We start from the raw sequence: 27,029 nt of genomic DNA, 5'->3' as shown, positions 1-27,029 counted from the left end.
GCACCCCACTCTAGTTTCAGGGCCCAGGTACCCAGCACTAGGATCACCCTTGGCAGAGGTTCCATAAGAACTGTCAAAGATGGGATTTTCTACTTATTGGAGAGATTATTTTCCTTAATGACATTGTTTCTCCTGGATAGGAATTGAAGGGAATCCTCCCCAATTAAGGCACATAGCAACAAAAACATAACAGAGGTATTTATACTTCCCAACGCTTTCCAAAACAAGAACAAAAGGTTTTGGACTTGAGTTCCCCTTAAAACATAGATACAGTTTAGCCATAGAGGGACAGGAATTGTCTTATTCTAAGGATTAGGTAAAAAAAAAAGCCTGAAAAAAAAGAAAAATGTGACCACTACATCTAAGGGCCGGTGAGCTGCAATATATTAAATGTTAGTTTTTGGGTTTAGCTATGCCTTAAGCGGTACCTTTCCCTGACCATAGCACCTGCAATGACTGAATAATAATACAAAGAAACACTTTGAATTACTTTACTTTGCAGTTTATTATATGTAAAAGAACAGTAAAAAGTACAGGGTGCGCTCTCCAGGGATACAAAATATCTATATATTGTCTACTCCAGGGGTCTTAAACTGGTGGCCCTCCAGCTGTTGCTGAACTATCAGTCCCATCATTTCTCTGCCTGAGGGAGTCATGTTTGTAACTGTCAGCCTTGCAATGCTTCAGGGGATTTGTAGTTTCGCAACAGCTGGAGGGTCACCAGTTTGAGACCCCCTGGTCTACTCCATTAACCATTCTTGCCTTATAATAAATACAACACAATAAATAGGTCCAGTATAAAGCAAGCCCCTCTAAGCCAAAAAAAGCAGTATATCTTCACTGTACAAAATGAGAGATAATCAGGATGCACAGTGGTAAAGTTATCTTAGGTAGCGTTATATATGATGCAGCCAACACCATCCACAGAAAAAGAACTAGATACAAGATTCCTTCATAACTTCTCTCTGCTGAGAGCATTGGGATGGACGATATGACAAAGTCTCATGGTGCCGGGATGGTCCGTTCTCGGAGGGTTTACATCAGTTTCATCAAGATCCAGGAAAAGGTCAGAGCAGACAAAGTCCAAGGCATGGAGAAACCTGGAACAACACACAGGAGATATTAGGAATGGATCGGGAAGGGCTTCATCTTCCTATGGATTGTGACATTATGAGAATTTAAAGTGTATGTCCAACCAAAATGTTTGCTTTTTAATTTTTGCATACTGTGGCGGCATTAGAGAAATCTACCCTCATTTATTCTCAAGGTGACAATAGTTTTACCAGATAGGAAGTGAGGGGAAATCTGCTACAAGGACACAGATAGCAATAAAAGAGCTGATAGGTACCTTTCCGTACTCTTCTTAAAAAAAAATGACTTCTGTCTGTGTAGCTGTTGGGGATTTGCTCTAATTTCCTGTTTAGTGAAACAGTTGTCACTGGGACAGTAAGCATAGGGAAATTTCTCTAACATATCCCAAGAAGGCAATAAAACCTCAAAAGTGGTTCTTCTGCTTGCTGACTCTTTCCAAAGCTAAAAGAAAATAATAATAGCGAGATCCCCCCACTTTAGTTGTGTTGACCACACAGGAAGTGATGTCCAGTGTGGGGGGCAGCAATAAATCCCACCAAAATATATTCAATACTGGATATACATCTACGATGTTGGTGTCAAGGAGCATTATGCATTTTCTAAAGACAGCACAACAGAAGCTGTTTGCCTTCAGACTGTCTCACTCTAATTGAAAGTCTCAGTCAGTAATGATAACCCTCCAACGTAATGCATTTATAATAAAACTAATATCAGTAAATATTTAGATAAATACTAAATATATGCATAGAAATATATGGATGGATAATAACCCCTAGTCATTGCCATTGTTAGAATCAGGCAGGTGAAATGGGTCGAAATGGAAAATTTTACATATCTCTTTGAGGGAGTTTAATATTTTTTTGTGGCCAATAACAGGAATCTGCAAAGGCTCAAAGGAGAAAATCTTTTTCTTAGTGTTTTTTAGCAGTGTACTGAATGTGACCTGGTTTCGGCCTCTTGCTGTCCTTATACAGCCGGGCTACAATATGAGAATAAGAAACAGCACAGACATGGGGCCTGGATACCCAAATGCTAGCAGGAGGGTCTCCTGGTCATGCTGCACTGTAATTGGCTGCACGGCGCCGACATCATCCAGAGCCAGTCCTACCAACTGCTGATCACCAGCAGCTCATTGTGAGCTGTTGGTGATGGCTCGGTCACAGTTCTGGGGGTACCGGTGGGGCGCTCTCCAAATGAGACAGCAATGCATAAATGCAAGGTCAGGAAGTTGAGGTCCACCAGCCCTGCCCCCACATATTAGGGTATTGTTGCTATAAAAGGGTTCAACATGTTTAGCTACATCACTCTAAACCATTAAATTTCTCAATGTAAGAGTTTACTTACCGCTGGCAGAACTGGTATCTACATTGTAAATGGTATCAGCTGGAAATAAAGAGAAAAATATCTGTTAATTGGAGACCTCAACCGGACTGATACTCATTTTTCTAAATATATCGTATGATATTCACATTCACTGTAGGCTGATAAAATCCTGACAAAAATCCCTAACAATGGACAATTTGCTGCTTTATTGATCTGATAAATATATGGGACTCATGGAGCAATAAAGATTTTTTTTTCTTTTAGGATGGTGAAGGGTTAGAACCTCTGCAGGTTTTAATTGCTTTGTCCCCTCTGGGACATTTCTCCTTACTTTCTGGTCAGGTGTCAGACAGAACAGGAAGTGAGGGAAAATCCCCCCAAAGGGAACAAAGACAGCATTTATAAATTGACGGAAGCTTTAAAGTGGTTGTAAACCCTCTACCATACTACCCAGTGAAGTGAACAGCCTCAGATGATGAACAGAGATGAAACAAATCCTCCTCATAGGTTTTACTTGTATATCTGCTGTCTTTCCCTTTCTATATCCTTTAGAAAGTGCACATTGTGTTAGAAATATTGTTTCCTCATTCAGCAGTGGGAGGGGAGTCTGGGTTTACACTGTGTGAGAGCTGATTGGAGGAAGAGCATCCCTCCCCCCCTCCATATAGGCAGAGGAACAAAGAAACTTGCAGTGCTGTACTGTGAATAGACAAGCCCTCTGCTAATCTATCTCTAAGCTCCCTACCCAACATAAATATTCAGCTGCTTTTCTCGTGTGTCAACAGAGGAACGGAGCAGCAGAAAGACACCGCATTTAGAGCTAAGTAAACACTACAGATATATGCGCCCAGGTCAGATTTCATGAATGGGGTTTACAACCACTTTAAGCCTTTTCCTACATTATCCAAAACAAAAAAGAAAAGAAATGTTTTGTCTGGAGTTGGGTTTTAATAAATGTGACTGAAGAAACACAGAAAATGACTGTAACAAAACTGTGACCATGAGATGACTTACCTGCATTCAAATAGATACTGACTCTTCCTGCAATGACGTCTGAAGAAGCATCTTTGGCTTGAGGGCCACAGGTCTGTAAGGAAATAAAATACATTCAACAGAAATTCCAGACAAGTGAAATTGATGAAGGAACTGCAAATTGTATCCAAGAAACACCCCAGCTATGCTAAAGTCACATCGTCCCCTTCATGTTCCTCTATCTGTGTTATCCCCACAATGAAAACAGTGGAGAATGCGGGCACACCAGGTTCTTCCATCATTCCAATGGTTTATTCCACATTGTATGACAGCATGACACCATCAATTGTCTTTATTGGGGATGAGCATGACACCATCAATTGTCTTTATTAGGGATGAGCATGACACCATCAGTTGTCTTTGTTAGGGATGAGCATGGCATCATCAACTGTCTTTGTTAGGGATGGGCTTGGGTTTGGGATACAGCAGGTGGGCAGAACTGTGAATTCTGGTGGTGGTATCTCAATTTCAGAAGCCGGCATATGATTTTACTCACCACCTTTGTGTGGAGTTGGCCATTAATTCAGCTTTTGTGCTCATTATACACAACAATGTTCTACCTGCTTGGTTAGCAGCAGCAGATCAGCAGAAGATCAGGTAATGAGCAGAGAAGCTGGTATCTTGGTTAGTGTGCAATTTATTTATTTATTTTTCGAGTTTGCATGTTTTACTTTTGTTGGTTTCCTCCAAGGACATGCAGGTAGGATATTTGTCTCCTGTCTAATCTGGTGCTAGTATGTGTGTAAAAAACCCTGCCCGCTCCTTCAGGCACAGAAATCACAGATCACCCTCTATGTGTATGGTGAGTCTTACCGTCACACAATCAGTGGTGCAGAGTTTAAGATCGGCAAAGAGATAGACGGCATTAGAATTGGCAATCTGGAAGACTTTCATAGCAAACCGAGATTCAATGCCGACTCCATTGCTGTCCACTGTTAGCTGGTCAGCAGGTACATCGCTAGCTGGACACCTGGATGCAGAAACCTTTCATCAGTTTTCAGTTACTGTAATCTAAAGATTAGAACACAATACTGGTACATACTATTAGAGCTGAACAATATATGGGGTGCGTTCATTATATATATATATATATATATATATATATATATACTGTATATTATAGATGGACAATACATGGCATGTCTTCATTGTTTATATGTATATTATAGCTGAACAATGCCAGGCATGTGCTCATTATATTATTTCTGTTACTCAGAAGTCCTCAATTTACATTTTAATTGGTGGAAATTTGGTGGAATCTTTGTGCCATACACAAGAAATGTACCGTGACCCAAAATTCTTCACACCTCACACCTACACGATTTTCTCCTTAATGCGTTGAGACAAAAGAAATACATCAATCTGCATGTTACTAAAGGTATTTCATCCAATTCTGACCAACACATTGCTATGAACTGGGCCTATCAAAAACAATGGATTGTCAATGTGTGGGGCCCGCCTTGAGCAAATCAGCCCATCACAGGTGGTGCCAATGGGTCCTTCAATGGAAAACACATCAAGCAAAAATGCAAATGTTAATTCAAACCTGCATTGAAATTTTGCATGATTTCAAAAGATCTCTGAAGTTCTACCATTTATATTATAATGAACATACAGTGTAGGACAGGGTTGGATCCCCTGTTAGGTAGTTCTTGCTTGCTGTCTAAAGCAGCTGGGAAAGTCATGAACAAAAATTGTTGGATTGTTCACCAATCATCACCCTATATAAAGTCCAACACCTCTACATATACACACGTTCCTGAAGCCCTGATATAGGCGGACTCCTTACCACCTCTGAATTGGCACTTTCCTATTTCCACACCTAGTCCCTTCTCAAGGCTTGTATTGCTGTCCGAGGCAAAATTTCCCTTCACATCCTGTCCTGGTGACACCAAAAAAAGAATCAGAAAAGGGCTGGCGACTCGGATGCTCTTGAATAAAAGTTCTTTTTGGGTTACATGGGTACATGGGTACAGGCTAAGCTGACGCGTTTCGGCTAAGAAGCCGAAACGCATCTTAGCCACGTTTCTTCTTAGCTGAAACGCGTCAGCATAGCCTGTACCCGTGTACCCATGTAACCCAATAAAAGACTTTTATTCAAGAGCATCCGAGTCGCCAGCCCTTTTCTGATTCAAGTACTGCATTTTGGGGCCTGAACGTCCTGCCCAGAGCATCGGTTCACAGTTCATAGATCATCATATTGGCAGTGGAGCTGAGGTATCATTTTGCTTCTCTTGTGACACCAAAAAATACAGGGATATAAAATGATGGCAGTTCTCTCCAGTGAGGACATAGACAGCAATCTGTGTGGTGAAGAAGAGTAAGAACCTCTTGGCAGGTTTTTATTGCTGTCTGTGTCATATTGTCTTCATGACCCCATCTCCTCATTTCCCATCCTGGTGTCACAAGCATGGATCAGTAACAAGAAAGTGCCTCAAGGGTCACCTCACAAGGGTCCTAACTCTTCCCCCACTCTAAAACTGAACAAAAAGTTGGCTTGAGAGAGGTGGAGTCTGCTTAGCTCCATCCACCCTCAACTAATCCACTTCTCCCTCCCCCACTCCTCTTTTCTCTACCCCCCCCTTTTTTTTCTTCCCTTCCTCTATTCTAGTCATCTTTTTGGGCTTTTGACCCTTTAACAATAGATATTAGATTATATCTGAAACCGCCAACTCCTTTTATAATCCTCCAAAGTGGGAACATGGTTCTTAAGTACTCTGTTCAACATGGAATAACTAACCCAATATATCCCCTATATACGGGCTACACAGAATTTTCTGATCTTTTGTCTTGCTTGCTCAGTTGTTCCCCTTTTACTTGTTATGTGCACTAATGATACTGACTGATACTTTGGGGGTTGGCTACCCCCATCACATTTGTAACACTCTTGATTTACCCTGGTCTCCTCCTATGAGGATTGTTTATATTTTTGGTTTTGTTACTTACTTTAAAAAACCTTTAATAAAACTTTGTGAAACTAAATATGGTATTAATTAATTATAAATAAAAAAAAGTTGGCTTGAGTTGAACTTTAAAGATGAACTCCAGGAATTATATCACTTTAGAAAGTTGGCTTGTCCAGATTAGTTCAGAACTTCATGGCAAAACTTCAGCAACATACTCTTAAGCCGGCCATAGACGGTTCAAATCTCAAACCATGTTTGGTCAGGCTGAATGTACCCGAGTTGATCGATCAACTTAAGTGCAACCAGCCTGTCGGATTTTACATGGATTTTACATGCGATTATTGCTAGCGGCTGTTATAGCCACATAGTGGCTCCCGTGGTTGCACGGACGGCTTTAAGGTGATAATGAGTATTGTTCTGTGTATTTAGTGAATTATTTCTGTAGTCAAAGTGTACAAATAACACACAGAACTCCTAACCCAGTGCACTGTGTACTTACCCGTTCTGAAGAAGATAGTACTTTTGGTCGCTTGAACTGGTAGGAGAGGCATAAATATTCACCACTTTGAGTTTAAAGGTGTTCACATCCAGATCTGGTACTCTCACTGAAAGGTAAATAGTATCTTCCACTTTCAGGGGGTCATCTTCTGAGAGAGGGGTCGTATATTCGCTATCCCAAAAGGCCATCATTATGGCTGCATAACTTGCATTTGCTGTAGGGCCGTTTAATAATATGCTCCTGGAAAATAGACACATGATAAAGGTTACCTACCTAGAAACGTATGCAGGTATGTGGCCATGCATCAATGTTAATATACAGACTGCAAGCAGAATTGAATTATTTGAGGATTAAGAAAGAGCAAACCTATCAGTGCATGCCATGGTTCCTTCTCTGACCCCAAAGTCACTACAATACTCAGCAGTGTCATAGGGAGAGGTGGAAGGAACCATGCAGCGTGGCAGGGGACACACAAACATTAAATGCCAAAGAGTCTCATGGAGGCTGCAGCACTGAAGCAGAAGGAAGGTAGGGGCAGAGCCCATAAAACTCTTCTATTACGGGAACATTTCCTCTTGATTTGACAGGGTTGATGGAAAACACTTGGCCCAGATGACTTACACCCATGTGTCCTCAGAGAGCTGAGCTCAGTTATATCTAAGCTTTTGTTTCTAATTTATTGAGGTTTGGGGCAAGGCCAGCTAAGTGCCTTTGTTTAAAAAACGGATTGAGGTCTTCAACTACAGACCTATAAGTTTAATATCTAAGATATTTGAAGGTTTGCTTAAAGATGAACTTTACCCATAACAACTTGATAAAAAAAGAATGTTCTTTAGCAAAATACATTCCACATAATAATCCCATAATAGAATTCCAATAATTCCAAACAATAATTACGCTACCAAAATTATTGCGTACTATAAATTGCCTCCAGCATTGTTCCTGTTTCTTCTTGCCAGAGGCTGTCATTTTGCTGAAGCCCAGAGCCCCTGAGTAAATCTTTAAGCAGATCGGCCTCTGGTGGCTCTGATTTTAGGCACAGTGCCAAAAATTAGAGAGCAACCGAGCATGTGCAGTGCAAGGGGGAAACAGGGTATTACTGTATTTTAAATAGACAGACACTTATTTTTAATGTTTTCCATAGCTATACAGTGGAACCTTGGATTACGAGCATAATCTGTTCCAGGAGAATGTTTGTAATCCAAAGCACTGGCATATCAAAGAGAGTTTCCCCATAGAAGTCAATGGAAACTAAGATAATTTGTTCCGTATTGACTTCTATTGCATGCAATACCGCATGTGGCCATAGGTGGGGGGGTGCCGGAGAGCCTCTGAAATACTCAGGGACAGCTGGGCTGAACTCGGAAAGCCTCAAAAAGGCTCGGAAACACTCAGGAGCGGAGTATTTCCGAGTGTTTTTGAGTATTTCTGAGTGATTCCGAGTATTTCCGAACGGCTCAGAACTGCTCCAAACCGTTCCGAGTGTCACCGGTGCCAACTTACCTCTGGCCAAATGTGGTACTGCACACCCCATTAGCTTGAATTCTGCTCGTTTGGTGAGACAAAGCTCGCAAACCGAGTCAGAATTTAAAAAAAAAAGTTGCTCGTCTTTCAAAGCGCTCGTTAACCGCGTTACTCGTTAACCAAGATTCCACTGTACCTGCAAAAGGGGCCAGCCGGAAATTATCTACCAGGACTTAGTTTTCTGACTAAAGTTCCACATTGAGGACCAATTACACAAGAGTATGTGCTACAATGCAATATCATAAGAGATAATTAGCATGGATTTCTGAAAGACCGACATTATGTGATAATAATTACCCAGTTACTGAGTGCAGAGTCACATTAAGAATGACATTTATATTCAGCGGGTAGGCGCAGGAAATATTCAGGACAGCGTCATTTGTTATTCGGATTGGATTCGTCTTGGCAAAAATATACAGCTGATTTGTGTATGTGACGTGGGTTGTATTTACCTGTAGAGAGAGGAAGCACAGAAGTCATTAGACAGGATCAGAAAACTTACCTCCATACAGTATTAATATCTGTGTATTCCCTGTGAGGTCAAGAAGGAACTCTCCAGTTGTGTTAAAGTAGAACCCAAAAACTACCAGATAAAAAAAACAAAGTAGCTTTTACTATGCAGAGATTTTTGCAGAGATTTTTCCTGCGGTACTTTTTTTTGGCCATTTGATGTGCTCACTCTGATGGCCACTACCATTTAACCCACTTTCTATGAGCCCATGTCCCCTTGGACCCCCAGCCTGTGACTGGACAGTGAAAGGAGAAGCGGAGGACTGATGAGTTAATCTCTCTATCACTCTGCTCTCTCCTCCAATCAACATAATCTTTGTCATCACAAGAAATAACTGGCTATTTGTGTTTCTTCTCTTTCCCCCGGCCTGAGTTGTACAGGGACTGCACAAGGCTGAAACCAAATCACAATGAGCTACTTAAACTGCTTGAATTAAAAAATAAAATACATTTAATGATGTAAATCAGGGATCTCCAAACTACGACCCTCCAGCTGTTGCGGAACTACATGTCCCATGAGGCATTGTAAAACTCTGACATTCACAGACATGACTGGGAATGATGGGAATTGTAGTTTGGGGACCCCTGATGTAAATGAATACAGAGCTGTGTTATTTGTGTCTTTTATATCTACCCGGAGTTCAACTCCTCCCTGTGGGTGTCTCCCTTAACTAACCAGCTGCTAAAGAGACATCCACACATGTGCGCTCTCAACTGGGGCTGTGTGCGTCTTTTTAAACGCAAAACGCCTAGCAAGTCACGCCCCTGCTCCCTCCTTCTAGGCAGCTGCAGGAGCCAATCACAACCCTTCCCTCACTATCTCATCTACAACCAGGAAGTTCAGGGAATGGTGAAGAAATGGAGGACCTGGGGAAGGACCCGGTGGAAGTGACAAGGGGCGCCAGGTAAGTGTTTGAGGACAGTGGGGTTGTAAATGTATCGGGGAATTTTTTTCATTAATGTTGTGAATGCATTGGGGTAAAAATAGAAAAAAAATGCTTAGGCTTTAGTGCTACTTTAATGAAAATGTGATTAAAAAGAGAGTAATGTAGAGGATAAAACACTCTTCTGGGGACAAAGACAACAAAAACAACAAAAACTCCTAAATCATACAATTTTTGTCTATAGAGACTTTATTGTATCTGTTTCTACTTCTCTTGTATAACAAACAGTCAGGAGAACTTACCACAGCTTCAGTGTTACAGTCAGAGGTTATCAATGGACGCTGAATGGTCATCTCCGATATTCCATCTACAATCTGCCTTACTGCGACACACTCGGAGTTGGTGCTGTTCAGCCTCACATCGGATGTATTATAACCATTTTTTTCCAACCAACATTTTGACACTTGTATATTGAACTTTGCTCCAGTACAAGTGAAATTTACGGGTGGACTGGCTCCTGAAAAAAGAGTAAATTCATTCAGTATTTCTGAGATGAGAAGGTGACGATAACGTGTTTGATGTACATTATATACTATAGAGGTTTTCTATATATACCCAATTTAGGGTGGCAAGAAAATCCAGGAACTGGGGAGAAAGCTGCCATAGAGGCACAGAGTTAAATCACAATTTAATTTCCAGTTTACATACAGTACATTGACTGTTGGTGATCAATGTAGTCTCCTCTTACATTGGTGATCAGTGTAGTGTCTCCCTTATATTGAAGATCAGTGTAGTGCCCCCCTTACATTGGTAATTAATGTAATGCCCCCTACATTGGTGATTAGTGTAATGCCCCCTTAATTAATGATCAGTGTAGTGCCCCTTACATTGATGATCAGTGTAGTGCCCCTTACATTGGTGATCAGTGTAGTGCCCCCTTACATGGGTGGTCAGTGTAGTGCCCCCTTACATTGATGATCAGTGTAATGCCCCTTACATTGATGATCAGTGTAGTGCCCCCTACATTGATAATAAGTGTAGTGCCCCCTTACATTGTTGGTCAGTGTAGTGCCCCCTTACATTGATGATCAGTGTAGTGCCCCCTACATTGATAATAAGTGTAGTGCCCCCTTACATTGATGGTCAGTGTAGTGCCCCCTTACATTGATGATCAGTGTAGTGCCCCCTTACATTGATGGCCAGTGTAGTGCCCCCCTTTACATTGGTGATCAGTGTAGTGCCCCTTACATTGGTGATCAGTGTAGTGCCCCCTTACATTGATGATCAGTGTAGTGCCCCTTACATTGATGGTCAGTGTAGTGTCCCCTTACATTGATGGTCAGTGTAGTGCCCCCTTACATTGATGATCAGTGTAGTGCCCCTTACATTGGTGATCAGTGTAGTGCCCCCTTACATTGGTGATCAGTGTAGTGCCCCCTTACATTGATGATCTGTGTAGTGCCCCTTACATTGATGGTCAATGTAGTGCCCCCTTACATTGATGATAAGTGTAGTGCCCCCTTACATTGATGGTCAGTGTAGTCCCCCTTACATTGATGGTCAGTGTAGTGCCCCCTTACATTGATGATCAGTGTAGTGCCCCCTTACATTGATGGTTAGTGTAGTGCCCCCTTACATTGATGGCCAGTGTAATGCCCCCCTTACATTGATGGTCAGTGTAGTGCCCCTTACATTGATGGTCAGTATAGTGCCCCCTTACATTGATGATCAGTGTAGTGCCCCCTTACATTGATGGTCAGTGTAGTGCCCCCTTACATTGATGGTCAGTATAGTGCCCCCTTACATTGATGATCAGTGTAGTGCCCCCTTACATTGATGGTCAGTGTAGTGCCCCCTTACATTGATGATCAGTATAGTGCCCCCTTACATTGATGATCAGTGTAGTGCCCCCTTACATTGATGGTCAGTGTAGTGCCCCCTTACATTGATGATCAGTATAGTGCCCCCTTAAATTGATGGTCAGTGTAGTGCCCCCTTACATTGATGGTCAGTGTAGTGCCCCCTTACATTGATGATCAGTGTAGTGCCCCTTACATTGGTGATCAGTGTAGTGCCCCCTTACATTGATGGTCAGTGTAGTGCCCCCTTACATTGATGATCAGTGTAGTGCCCCTTACATTGGTGATCAGTGTAGTGCCCCCTTACATTGATGATCAGTGTAGTGTCCCCTTACATTGATGATCAGTGTAGTGCCCCTTACATTGATGATCAGTGTAGTGCCCCTTACATTGGTGATCAGTGTAGTGCCCCTTACATTGGTGATCAGTGTAGTGCCCCCTTACATTGATGATCAGTGTAGTGCCCCCTTACATTGATGATCAGTGTAGTGTCCCCTTACATTGATGATCAGTGTAGTGCCCCTTACATTGATGATCAGTGTAGTGCCCCTTACATTGGTGATCAGTGTAGTGCCCCCTTACATTGGTGATCAGTGTAGTGCCCCTTACATTGATGATCAGTGTAGTGTCCCCTTACATTGATGATCAGTGTAGTGCCCCTTACATTGATGATCAGTGTAGTGCCCCTTACATTGGTGATCAGTGTAGTGCCCCCTTACATTGGTGATCAGTGTAGTGCCCCTTACATTGATGATCAGTGTAGTGCCCCTTACATTGGTGATCAGTGTAGTGCCCCCTTACATTGATGATCAGTGTAGTGCCCCCTTACATTGATGGTCAGTGTAGTGCCCCCTTACATTGGTGATCAGTGTGGTGCCCCCTTACATTGATGATCAATGTAGTGCCCCCTTACATTGATGATCAGTGTAGTGCCCCCTTACATTGATGATCAGTGTAGTGTCCCCTTATATTGATGGTCAGTGTAGTGCCCCCTTACATTGACGATCAGTGTAGTGTCCCCTTACATTGACGATCAGTGTAGTGCCCCCTTATATTGATGGTCAGTGTAGTGCCCCCTTACATTGATGGTCAGTGTAGTGCCCCCTTACATTGATGATCAGTGTAGTGCCCCTTACATTGGTGATCAGTGTAGTGCCCCCTTACATTGATGGCAGGCCTGTGCTGGCCATTGGGACTACCGGGAGTTTCCCGGTGGGCCGATTGGCAGTGGGCCACTACACTTCTCTGACTGTCAGTGTCTCTCTCCATTGTCATTAACGCCGGGCGGCTCCTCTCCTGCACTCGGCGGGCGGCGCCAGCGTCACACAAACACCGGCATCATCACGCTAGCTGCCACTATTCACTCCCCCAGGCACTCCCCCTAACATTATAGCCTTGGGCGGCCTCTTTGTCCCGGCGTGGTGACGTCACTCACGGCCGGAGGGCGGAGGCGGCCCGGGGACATAGGAGGAGGCGGAGCCAGGGCGTAGCGTTGCAAGCAAGCCTGCAAGACTGCAACCAAGAGGAGCTGAGGCCGAGCCAGCACCGCTGAGGAGGAGGATTCGGAATTTCGGAACCATACCAGAACCAAGTTGCAGGCAGCAAGTACAGAGTACAGTGACAGTCAGACCAAATCTATAGTGCGATTCATCATTCAAGTAAGCACTAATAACTTTACTAATAATAATAGTAAGTAACTGAATATGCAGCATGGCGGGGAGAGGGGTAAATCTGTACTGTAAATGTACTGTCACTGGTCATGGTTAAATTATTCATCAGTTACCATGGCCAGTGGCATTAAATTAATAATTGACCAGTGGCATTAAATTAATAATTGACCAGTGGCATTAAATTAATAATAATGCCACAGTGGCATTAATATTAATTTAATGCCACTGGTCAATTATTAATTTAATGCCACTGACCACGGTAACTGATGAATAATTTTTTGCCACTGGTCAATTATTAATTTAATGCCACTGGTCAATTATTAATTTAATGCCACTGGCCACGGTAACTGATGAATAATTTAATGCCACTGATCACGATAACTGATTAGTAATTTAATGTCACTGGTCATGGTAATTGATGAATAATTTAATGTCACTGGTCACGGTAACTGCGGTAACTGATTAATAATTTAATATCACTAGTCATGGTAACTGATTAATAATTTAATGTCACTGGTCACGGTAACTGATTAATAATTTAATGTCACTGGTCACGGTAAATGATTAATTTAATGCCACTGGTCTCTGTAACTGATGAATAATTTAATGCCACTGGTGAATTATTTTACTGCCACTGGTCACGGTAACTGATGAATGAATTTACTAGTGCCACTGCTGATCATGGTCACTGATGAATGAATTTACTGGTGCCACTGCTGGTCATGGTCACTGATGAATGAATTTACTGGTGCCACTGCTGGTCATGGTCACTGATGAATGAATTTGCGGCCACTGGTCATGGTCACTGAAGAATTAATGTACTGCCACTGGTAGTCATGGTCACTGATGAAATAATGTACTGTCACTGCTGGTCATGATCACTGATGATGAATGAACGTACTGCCACTGGCTACTGATGAATTAATGACTGGTCAGCCATTAATTCATCAGTGACCAGTGGCAGTACATTCATTCATCAGTGACCAGTGGCAGTACATGAGTTCATCAGTGACCAGTGGCAGTACTGGCATTCTTGGCAGCAGCACTGCTTGGGGAATCATTGCTGGGTTGGCTGAGAGCTCTGCTGAAGTGCTCATCCACCAATGAGCTGATATCTCCCTAGAAATATGTGAACAGGACACTTCTGGAGGCCTCTCCTTCTCTGGGCTGCAGAGCAGAGATTTTTTGCGCAATTGCGTATAGTTTATATACTGTTTTTGTGTGTGTTTGCAAAAATTAAAGTGGGCCGGTCTGGATGAAGTCCAGGGCCAAATTTTTGTCCCAGTCCAGCCCTGATTGATGGTCAGTGTAGTGCCCCCTTACATTGATGGTCAGTGTAGTGCCCCCTTACATTGATGGTCAGTGTAGTGCCCCCTTACATTGATGATCAGTGTAGTGCCCCCTTACATTGATGATCAGTGTAGTGTCCCCTTACATTGATGATCAGTGTAGTGCCCCCTTATATTGATGGTCAGTGTAGTCCCCCCTTACATTGATGATCAGTGTAGTGCCCCCTTACATTGATGATCAGTGTAGTGCCCCCTTACATTGGTGATCAGTGTAGTGCCCCCTTACATTGATGGTCAGTGTAGTGCCCCCTTACATTGATGATCAGTGTAGTGCCCCTTACATTGGTGATCAGTGTAGTGCCCCCTTACATTGGTGGTCAGTGTAGTGCCCCCTTATATTGATGGTCAGTGTAGTGCCCCCTTACATTGATGGTCAGTGTAGTGCCCCCTTACATTGATGATCAGTGTAGTGCCCCTTACATTGGTGATCAGTGTAGTGCCCCCTTACATTGATGATCAGTGTAGTGCCCCCTTACATTGATGGTCAGTGTAGTGCCCCCTTACATCGATGGTCAGTGTAGTGTCCCCTTACATTGATGATCAGTGTAGTGCCCCCATACATTGATGATCAGTGTAGTGCCCCCCTTACATTGATGATCAGTGTAGTGCCCCCTTACATTGATGGTCAGTGTAGTGCCCCCTTACATCGATGGTCAGTGTAGTGTCCCCTTACATTGATGATCAGTGTAGTGCCCCCTTACATTGATGATCAGTGTAATGCCCCCTTACATTGATGATCAGTGTAGTGCCCCCTTACATTGATGATCAGTGTAGTGCCCCCTTACATTGATGATCAGTGTAGTGCCCCCTTACATGGATGGTCAGTGTAATGCCCCCTTACATTGATGATCAGTGTAGTGCCCCCTTACATTGATGATCAGTGTAGTGACCCCTTACATTGATGATCAGTGTAGTGCCCCCTTACATTGATGATCAGTGTAGTGCCCCCTTACATTGATGGTCAGTGTAGTGCCCCCTTACATTGTTGGTCATTGTACTAATTGCTTACATTAACTGACATTGTAGTGTCCCCTTACATTGGTGGTCAAAAGGGATGAGCTTAAGGTTCCATCTGAACACAAGTACCTTGGAATTTCATGCATTTGGATCGCAACATTGACTAAAATTTGGTCATGTCCATAGATAGAGACCCCGCCAGGGCCGATCCTAGGGTCACAGACGCCTGGGTGAAGCTATATTTCTGGCGCCCCCATGTGGGCGTGGTCATATTACCAACTCCTCACCTTTACAAATATTTCTATGGCAACGACTCAAATGCAGAGATGTTCCCCTAAAAACTCTTTGTTACCCTAGGATCCTCCCATGATCTTTTAACAATAAAGAAAATACATGAAGAGCATACACTAATGAGACCTGGAGCGGAGACTCTCTGATGCATACAGAGAGGGCTTCTGTTAGAGAATCTGTTAGAAAGAGCCCCCAGACATAGTACATGAGATGGTCAGAGACTGCAGACATAGTACAGGAGATTCAGAGACTGCAAACATAATACAGGAGATGGTCAGAGACTGCAGACATACTACAGGAGACTGTCAGAGACTGCAAACATAATACAGGAGGTGGTCAGAGACTGCAGACATACTACAGGAGACTGTCAGAGACTGCAAACATAATACAGGAGATGGTCATAGACTGCAGACATACTACAGGAGACGGTCAGAGACTGCAGACATACTACAGGAGACGGTCAGAGACTGCAGACATACTACAGGAGACGGTCAGAGACTGCAGACATACTACAGGAGATGGTCAGAGACTGCAGACATAGTACAGAAGATGGTCAGAGACTGCGGACATACTATAGGAGATAGTCATAGACTGCAGATATGATACAAGAGATGGTCAGAGATTGCAAACATAATACAAGAGATGTCAGAGACTGCAGACATGATACAGGAGACGGACAGAGACTGTAGATATAATACAGGAGATGGTCAGAGACTGCAGACATACTACAGGAGATGGTCAGAGACTGCAGACATACTACAGGAGACGGACAGAGACTGTAGATATAATACAGGAGATGGTCAGAGACTGCAGACATACTACAGGAGATGGTCAGAGACTGCAGACATAATACAGGAGATGGTCAGAGACTGCAGACATACTACAGGAGATGGTCAGAGACTGCAGACATACTACAGGAGACGGACAGAGACTGCAGACATAATACAGGAGACGGTCAGAGACTGCAGACATACTACAGGAGATGGTCAGAGACTGCAGACATACTACAGGAGATGGTCAGAGACTGCAGACATAATACAAGAGATGGTCAGAGACTGCAGACATGATACAGGAGATGGTCAGAGACTGCAGACATGCTACAAGAGATGGTCAGAGACTGCAGACATAGAATAGAAGATGGTCAGAGACTGCATACATAGTACAGGAGATGGTCAGAGACTGCAGACATGATACAAGAGATGGTCAGACTGCAGACATGTTACAAGAGATGGTCAGAGACTGCAGACATGTTACAAGAGATGGTCAGAGACTGCAGACATACTACAGGAGATGGTCAGAGACTGCAGACATAGTACAGGAGATGGTCAGAGACTGCAGACATGATACAAGAGATGGTCAGACTGCAGACATACTACGGGAGATGGTCAGAGACTGCAGACATTTTACAAGAGATGGTCAGAGAACGTGGACATATTACAGGAGATGGTCAGAGAATGCGGACATATTACAGGAGATGGTCAGAGACTGGAGATATAATATAGGAGATGGTCAGAGACTGCAGACATGCTACAGGAGACGGTCAGAGACTGCAGACATACTACAGGAGACGGTCAGAGACTGCAGACATACTACAGGAGACGGTCAGAGACTGCAGACATAGTACAGAAGATGGTCAGAGACTGCAGACATACTACAGGAGATAGTCAGAGACTGCAGACATGATACAAGAGATGGTCAGAGACTACAGACATGAAACAAGAGATGGTCAGAGACTGCAGACATGATACAAGAGATGGTCAGAGACTGCAGACATGATACAAGAGATGGTCAGAGACTGCAGATATAATACAGGAGATGGTCAGAGACTGAAGACATGATACAAGAGATGGTCAGAGACTGCAGACCTGATACAAGAAATGGTCAGAGACTGCAGGCATAATACAAGAGACGGTCAGAGACTGCAGACATGATACAAGAGATGGTCAGAGATGCAGACATAGTACAGGAGATGGTCAGAGACTGCAGACATAGTACAGGAGATGGCCAGAGACTGCAGACATGATACAAGAGATGATCAGAGACTGCAGACATACTACAGGAGATGGTCAGAGACTGCAGACATACTACAGGAGATGGTCAGAGACTGCAGACATAATACAAGAGATGGTCAGAGACTGCAGACATGATACAAGAGATGGTCAGAGACTACAGACATGTTACAAGAGATGGTCAGAGACTGCAGACATAGTACAGGAGATGGTCAGAGGCTGCAGACATAGTACAGGAGATGGTCAGAGACTGCAGACATGATACAGGAGATGGTCAGAGACTGCAGACATGATACAAGAGATGATCAGAGACTGCAGACATACTACAGGAGATGGTCAGAGACTGCAGACATAATACAAGAGATGTTCAGAGACTGCAGACATAGTACAGCAGATGGTCAGAGACTGCAGACATAGTACAGGAGATGGTCAGAGACTGCAGACATAATACAAGAGATGGTCAGAGACTGCAGACATGATACAGGAGATGGTCAGAGACTGCAGACATGTTACAAGAGATGGTCAGAGACTGCAGACATAGAATAGGAGATGGTCAGAGACTGCATACATAGTACAGGAGATGGTCAGAGACTGCAGACATGCTACAAGAGATGGTCAGACTGCAGACATGTTACAAGAGATGGTCAGAGACTGCAGACATGTTACAAGAGATGGTCAGAGACTGCAGACATACTACAGGAGATGGTCAGAGACTGCAGACATAGTACAGGAGATGGTCAGGGATGCAGACATGATACAAGAGATGGTCAGACTGCAGACATACTACAGGAGATGGTCAGAGACTGTAGACATGTTACAAGAGATGGTCAGAGAACGTGGACATATTACAGGAGATGGTCAGAGAATGCGGACATATTACAGGAGATGGTCAGAGACTGGAGATATAATATAGGAGATGGTCAGAGACTGCAGACATGCTACAGGAGACGATAAGAGACTGCAGACATACTACAGGAGACGGTCAGAGACTGCAGACATACTACAGGAGACGGTCAGAGACTGCAGACATAGTACAGAAGATGGTCAGAGACTGCAGACATACTACAGGAGATAGTCAGAGACTGCAGACATGATACAAGAGATGGTCAGAGACTACAGACATGATACAAGAGATGGTCAGAGACTGCAGACATGATACAAGAGATGGTCAGAGACTGCAGATATAATACAGGAGATGGTCAGAGACTGAAGACATGATACAAGAGATGGTCAGAGACTGCAGACATGATACAAGAAATGGTCAGAGACTGCAGGCATAATACAAGAGATGGTCAGAGACTGCAGACATGATACAAGAGATGGTCAGAGACTGCAGACATAGTACAGGAGATGGTCAGAGACTGCAGACATAGTACAGGAGATGGCCAGAGACTGCAGACATGATACAAGAGATGATCAGAGACTGCAGACATACTACAGGAGATGGTCAGAGACTGCAGACATACTACAGGAGATGGTCAGAGACTGCAGACATAATACAAGAGATGGTCAGAGACTGCAGACATGATACAAGAGATGGTCAGAGACTACAGACATGTTACAAGAGATGGTCAGAGACTGCAGACATAGTACAGGAGATGGTCAGAGGCTGCAGACATAGTACAGGAGATGGTCAGAGACTGCAGACATGATACAGGAGATGGTCAGAGACTGCAGACATGATACAAGAGATGATCAGAGACTGCAGACATACTACAGGAGATGGTCAGAGACTGCAGACATAATACAAGAGATGTTCAGAGACTGCAGACATAGTACAGGAGATGGTCAGAGACTGCAGACATACTACAGGAGATGGTCAGAGACTGCAGACATAATACAAGAGATGATCAGAGACTGCAGACATGATACAAGAGATGGTCAGAGACTGCAGACATGTTACAAGAGATGGTCAGAGACTGCAGACATAGAATAGGAGATGGTCAGAGACTGCATACATAGTACAGGAAATGGTCAGAGACTGCAGACATGATACAAGAGATGGTCAGACTGCAGACATGTTACAAGAGATGGTCAGAGACTGCAGACATGTTACAAGAGATGGTCAGAGACTGCAGACATACTACAGGAGATGGTCAGAGACTGCAGACATAGTACAGGAGATGGTCAGGGATGCAGACATGATACAAGAGATGGTCAGACTGCAGACATACTACAGGAGATGGTCAGAGACTGCAGACATGTTACAAGAGATGGTCAGAGAACGTGGACATAGTACAGGAGATGGTCAGAGAATGCGGACATATTACAGGAGACGGTCAGAGACTGGAGATATAATATAGGAGATGGTCAGAGACTGCAGACATGCTACAGGAGATGGCCAGAGACTGCAGACATACTACAGGAGACGGTCAGAGACTGCAGACATACTACAGGAGACAGTCAGAGACTGCAGACACAGTACAGAAGATGGTCAGAGACTGCAGACATACTACAGGAGATAGTCAGAGACTGCAGACATGATACAAGAGATGGTCAGAGACTACAGACATGAAACAAGAGATGGTCAGAGACTGCAGACATGATACAAGAGATGGTCAGAGACTGCAGACATGATACAAGAGATGGTCAGAGACTGCAGATATAATACAGGAGGTGGTCAGAGACTGAAGACATGATACAAGAGATGGTCAGAGACTGCAGACATGATACAAGAAATGGTCAGAGACTGCAGGCATAATACAAGAGATGGTCAGAGACTGCAGACATGATACAAGAGATGGTCAGAGACTGCAGATATAATACAGGAGATGGTCAGAGACTGCAGTTCCTATAGACGTTAGTAAATAATGGCTGATCGGCCCTCTCACCTGACCCAGCGATACAGCGATGGTTCCTCTGTTTAGGAGTCAGTTCACTCTGAATTGCCCGTTGTGACTCCGCTGGGTAGAGCCCAGATCTGTATTCTGGCAATGACTCCATTCCTTTCTCCACCAGGGATGGTGCCAGGCTGTGTGGCTTTCCCTCATGTGGTGCAGGTCAGCGGGTTTCTCTCTCTGATGATGTTCCCTCAGCACTGTCCTCTCCCTCTGGAGTCCTGGGTGAACTTCCCTGAAAGCTTTCCCGGGCTCCTGTCTCTCTCTCTCATTCAGCTGAGCATGCTGTGTGGGCTGCAGTTTCTGTGTTACAGTGGGGGTGCCAGTCCGTGGGGCTACATGTCCCACAATCCTCTTCTCTGCTCCTTTTTTTTTTCTTCCCTGGCCGATATGAAGGTGGGGAAGAAACATAGTGCGCCGCTCACTAGTACAGCAGCGCGCACAAGGAGGAGAGGGAGAGGGGAAACAAGAGCCCGCGGCTGCAGTGGCGTCACTAGGTTTGGTGTCACCCAGAGCGGTAAAACATGGTATCACCCCCTCCACTAGGGATGAGCCGAACACCCCCCGGTTCGGTTCGCACCAGAACCTGCAAACGGACCGAAAGTTCGCACGAACGTTAGAACCCCATTGACGTCTATGGGACTCGAACGTTCGAAATCAAAAGTGCTCATTTTAAAGGCTAATTTGCATGGTATTGTCCTAAAAAGGGTTTGGGGACCCGGGTCCTACCCCAGGGGACATGTATCAATGCAAAAAAAACTTTTAAAAACGGCCGTTTTTTCGGGAGAAGTGATTTTAATGATGCTTAAAGTAAAAAAAAAATAGTGAAATATTCCTTTAAATATCGTACCTGGGGGGTGTCTATAGTATGCTTGTAAAGTGGCACGTGTTTCCCGTGTTTAGAACAGTCCCTGCACAAAATGTCATTTTTAAAGGAAAAAATCTCATTTAAAACTGCTTGCGGGTTTAATGTAATGTCGGGTCCTGACAATATGGATGAAAATCAGTGAGACAAATGCCATGGGTACCCCCCAGTCCATTACCAGGCCCTTTGGGTCTTGTATGGATATTAAGGGGAACCCCGCACCCAAATTAAAATAAGGAAAGGTGTGGGGCCACCAGGCCCTATATACTCTGAACAGCAGTATACAGGCGGTGCAAACAAGACAGGGACTGTAGGTTTGTTGTTAAGTAGAATCTGTTTGTCATTTTGAACGGGTACATTTTTAACGTGTTTAGCTCCAGCCAAAATATCTTTTTTAAGCTTTTTGGAAAACATAGGGAAGGGTTATCACCCCTGTGACATTTGTTTTGCTGTCTTTCCTCCTCTTTAGAAGATTTCACCTCACTTTTTGTCCCAATGACAAATGTTTTTTGAGAATTTGTTTTTTTTTGTGGAACAAGGATTGGAAAGCATCAGTGGAAAGGAGAAATGTTTTTCCCATATTAACTCTTACAGGAGAGAATTTCCCTTCCTAGGGGTAGATTTCATCTCACTTCCTGTTGTCTCCTTCCATTTGCAAGTAGGAGTCGTTTGTAAGTTAGATGTTTGAAAGTAGGGGCCCGCCCTATATACTCAGCAGAAATTTGGGCCTTAGGTGTTGTTGTGGCCACAACAACGTAAGCCCTCACAGGGCCCTGCTGTGAAATATTAGATCAAGAATTGTAATTACATGCCCCTGTTGAACAGGGGCAGAAAAATTGGGCCTTTGGTGGTGGTGGTGGTGGTGCTGGTGCCACAACACTGCAACCTCTCACAGACACTCTAGTTGGAACGCAGGAACGAGCCCTGCTGCAAAGTATTGCATCAAAAATTGTAATTACACGCCCCTGTTAAACAGGGGCAGAAAAATTGGGCCTTAGGCACTGGTGCTGGTGCCACAACACTGCAACCCCTCACAGACACTCTAGTTGGAACGCAGGAACGAGCCCTGCGGCAAAGTATTGCATCAAAAATTGTAATTACACGCCCCTGTTAAACAGGGGCAGAAAAATTGGGCCTTAGGCACTGGTGCTGGTGCCACAACACTGCAACCCCTCACAGACACTATAGTTGGAACGCAGGAACGAGCCCTGCTGCAAAGTATTGCATCAAAAATTGTAATTACACGCCCCTGTTAAACAGGGGCTGAAAAATTGTGCCTTAGGCACTGGTGGTGGCGCCCAGAACCAAAAATGTTCTTACAAGCTATCAGCGTGATGATTGAGGAGGAAGAGGATAATTACTCAGGGATAGTCACTCAGCATCAGCATAGGCAGTCTTTGAAGGGATCTGAGATTTCAAAAAAAATTATTCGGTTACATCAGCATCAGGTGCTTGGTAGCTGGTGGTGATCCAAGACTGATTCATTTTTATGAAGGTCAGTCGATCGACCGAGTCGGTGGACAGACGCACCCTGTGATCGGTTACCACGCCTCCAGCACCACTGAATGTGCGTTCCGAAAGAACGCTGGATGCAGGACAGGCCAGTAGCTCAATTGCATACTGTGCAAGCTCTGGCCAGTGATCCATCCTCAAGACCCAGTAACCCAGAGGATTTTCGGTGGGAAAGGTGTCCAAGTCTGATCTTGCCCCTAGGTATTCCTGCACCATGTAAAACAGATGCTGGCGATGGTTGCTGGAACCGATCATACCTTGGGGTTGCGGACCAAAAAATTGTCTGAACGCATCGGTCAGACGGCCACCTTCTCCACTGCTCCTTCTTTGACTGACCGAAGCCTCAGCAACACGTTGTCCAGAAACAGGAGTTTGTAACCTCACAGTCTCTGGGAACGCGTTGCACAGACCTTTCTGCAAGGCCTCCCGAAGATGTTTCATCCTCTGCTCCCTCTGCGATGGCAAGATAAGGTCCGCAACCTTACCCTTGTAACGTGGATCAAGGAGGGTTGCCAGCCAGTATTGGTCCTTCTCCTTGATACCACGAATACGAGGATCCTTCCGCAGGCTTTGCAGGATCAGGGGGGCCATGCAGCGTAGGTTTGCTGAGGCATTCGGTCCGGAGTCCTCTGGGTCACAAAGGACGACATGGTCCGCATCCACCTCCTCCCAGCCACGTACAAGTCCATGTGTTTCTTGGGACTGATCCCTTAAAGACTGCTGCTGATGCTGAGTGCCAGGCTCCACCTTCATACTGACACAATCTTCCTCCTCCTCCTCCTCCTCCTCGTCCTCTTCCTGTGTGATCGGCGGGCACGCAGGATAAAGGGGGCCTTGAGAGCTAAGGAAGTCCTCCTCTTCCTGCCTCTGTTCTGCCTCAAGTGCCCTGTCCATTATTCCACGCAGCGTGTGCTCCAACAGGTGGACAAGGGGGACAGTGTCACTGATGCATGCACTGTCACTGCTCACCATCCTCGTGGCCTCCTCAAATGGTGACAGGACAGTGCATGCATCCCTGATCATGGCCCACTGGCGTGGGGAAAAAAAACCAAGCTCCCCTGACCCTGTCCTGGTGCCATAGTCGCACAGGTACTCATTGATGGCCCTCTGCTGCGTGTGCAGCTGCTGCAGCATGGCCAACGTTGAGTTCCACCTGGTGGGCATGTCACAGATTAGGCGGTTCTTGGGCAGGTTAAACTCCTTTTGGAGGTCCGTCAGTCGAGCACTGGCATTATATGACCGGCGGAAATGCACACAGACTTTCCTGGCCTGCCTCAGGACATCCTGTAAGCCCGGGTACCTGCCCAAGAACCGCTGCACCACCAAGTTAAGGACGTGAGCCAAACAGGGCACATGGGTCATTTGTCCCTGTCGGAGGGCAGAGAGGAGGTTGGTGCCATTGTCGCAAACCACCATTCCTGCCTTAAGTTGGCGTGGCGTCAACCACCTCTGAACCTGCCCCTGCAGAGCTGACAGAACCTCTGCCCCAGTGTGGCTCCTGTCCCCCAAGCACACCAGCTCAAACACCGCATGGCATCTTTTGGCCTGCGTACTTGCGTAGCCCCTTGAACGGCTACGGAGCACCGCTGGTTCCAAGGACAAAGCACAGGAAGAGGCCATGGAGGAAGAAGAAGAGGAGGGGGTGGAGGAGAGAGGTGTGTCACAATCATTAGCATTTTGGAGGCGTGGTGGCGGAAAAACCTCCAACACTACTGCACCTTGTCCTGCATCCTTCCCAGCTGCCAGCAGAGTCACCCAATGCGCCGTGAAACTTAGGTAACGTCCCTGTCCATGCCTGCTGGACCATGAGTCAGCGGTAATATGCACCTTACCGCTGACCGCCCTGTCCAGCGAGGCATGGACATTGCCTTCCACATGCCGGTAGAGAGCCGGAATCGCCTTCCGTGAGAAAAAGTGGCGTTTGGGTACCTGCCACTGAGGAACCGCACATTCCACAAACTCACGGAAGGGGGCAGAGTCTACCAACTGAAAAGGCAGCAGTTGAAGTGCTAGCAATTTTGCCAAGCTGGCATTCAACCGCTGGGCATGTGGATGGCTGGGAGCAAACTTCTTTCGGTGGTGCAGCAGCTGGGGCAGGGAAATTTGCCTGGTACAATCTGATGTCGGTGTACCAAAAGCAGATTGCCCACAAGTACTTGGCTGTGACACACCTAATTCTACACCTTAATTCCTCTCAGTGCAGGTCTCAGAGAGGACTGAAGGTATAGTGGGGTTGGAAATCTCAGCTGATGAGGAGCAAGGAGAGGTCCTCTTTGTTCTTTGGTGTGGGTCTTTTAGATACGCTTGCCAACGAACTGCATGGCAGGTCAACATATGTCTGGTCAAGCATGTGGTACCCAAGCGGGAGATGTTTTGGCCACGCGAGATATGCTTGAGACATATGTTGCAAATAGCAGCGGTGCGATCTGATGCACTCGTCTCAAAAAAGGCCCACACCAAAGAACATTTTGAATAACGCACAGAGACTGCAGCACCCTGCACATGTGGAGCTTTGGGGTGTGATGCAGTCAATGTGCTGCCCTTATGATGTGCCAACTCCTCCTCCTCCTCCTCTCTCCTATCAGGCACCCACGTTGAGTCAGTGACTTCATCATCCCCTCCCTCCTCATCACTGGAGCAAACCTGGCAGTATGCTGCAGCAGAGGGAGCATGACTGCCAGATTGCTGTCCTTCTTGGGCACCCCCTCTGTCCGTGCTCATGTTACTGCCTTCATCGAGCTCAGTATCATCATCAGAGCCTTCCAAATGCTGGGCATCCTCCTGGAGCATGTACCCAACACTGTGGTCAAACAGTTCGAGGGACTCCTCAGGAGGACATGGTGGGGCTAGGGAAGGAGTCACTGATGACATTGAGCCGAGGGAAGAGGCCGCTGCTTTGCCAGACAAAGTACCCTGGGCATGGGTGAGAGAGGATGAGGAGGATGAGGACGGCTTGGTCATCCACTCGACCAAGTCTTCTGCATGTTGCGGCTCAACACGGCCAGCTGCCGAAAAAAAGGCCAAGCGTGTCCCACGGCCACGTGCTGATGAGGATGCACCATCTCCACGACCAGCACTAGACACAGAGCCTGCTTGCCCTCTCTTATTGGCTTGTGACTGTCTGCCTCTCCTTCTTGGCCTTCCAGACATACTAATGGCCTGTAGCTGCACTAAGCTGGGATAATTATATATATATATATATATATATATATATATATATATATATATATATGTACTGATACTGCAGCTAGCAAAATCAACTGCCTGCCTGTAGTATGAGAACACCACCAACCTTCTACAGGTAGCTTTAGCTGAACACTGTGAGGTGGACGCACCCCACTAACTTGTAGGTTTAGCTGAACACTGTGAACAGGACGCACCCCACTAACTTGTAGGTTTAGCTGAACACTGTGAACAGGACGCACCCCACTAACTTGTAGGTTTAGCTGAACACTGTGAGCAGGACGCACCCCACTAACTTGTAGGTTTAGCTGAACACTGTGAGGTGGACGCACCACACTAACTTGTAGGTTTAGCTGAACACTGTGAGCAGGATGCACCCCACTAACTTGTAGGTTTAGCTGAACACTGTGAGCAGGACGCACTGCACTAACTGTAAATAGTCTAGCTGCCTGACTGTGGTACTAATAGGATCAAAAGAACACCAGTAATTTTCTTCAGGTAGCTATATATACTGTAACAAGACAAGCCTGCCTGTCAGTAAGAAGATAACAGGAACGGATCTAGCTGAACACTGTGAGCAGGACGCACTGCACTAACTTGTAGGTTTAGCTGAACACTGTGAGCAGGACGCACCCCACTAACTTGTAGGTTTAGCTGAACACTGTGAGCAGGACGCACTGCACTAACTGTAAATAGTCTAGCTGTCTGACTGTGGTACTAATAGGAT

General features: G+C 45.1%; 1 protein-coding gene across 1 annotated transcript in view; it reads right to left on the bottom strand.

Annotated features, from left to right (window-relative positions):
• Positions 1–591: 591 nt before the first annotated feature.
• Positions 592–27,029, bottom strand: part of LOC141111389 (uromodulin-like) — a 30,947-nt gene continuing 4,509 nt past the window's right edge. The window contains exons 3-9 of the mRNA XM_073603649.1: positions 10,073–10,287; positions 8,674–8,828; positions 6,853–7,092; positions 4,261–4,417; positions 3,430–3,502; positions 2,437–2,475; positions 592–1,100 (exon numbers count right to left, since the gene is read on the bottom strand). Of these exons, the coding sequence (XP_073459750.1) occupies positions 1,036–1,100; positions 2,437–2,475; positions 3,430–3,502; positions 4,261–4,417; positions 6,853–7,092; positions 8,674–8,828; positions 10,073–10,287 (944 nt within the window). The 3' untranslated portion in view covers positions 592–1,035. The remainder of the gene's footprint in view (positions 1,101–2,436; positions 2,476–3,429; positions 3,503–4,260; positions 4,418–6,852; positions 7,093–8,673; positions 8,829–10,072; positions 10,288–27,029) is intronic.

The sequence above is a fragment of the Aquarana catesbeiana genome, linkage group LG10 (assembly GCF_042186555.1).
Source record: "Aquarana catesbeiana isolate 2022-GZ linkage group LG10, ASM4218655v1, whole genome shotgun sequence".
NCBI lineage: Eukaryota > Metazoa > Chordata > Amphibia > Anura > Ranidae > Aquarana > Aquarana catesbeiana.
This window is presented reverse-complemented; position numbering and strand designations above follow the sequence as displayed.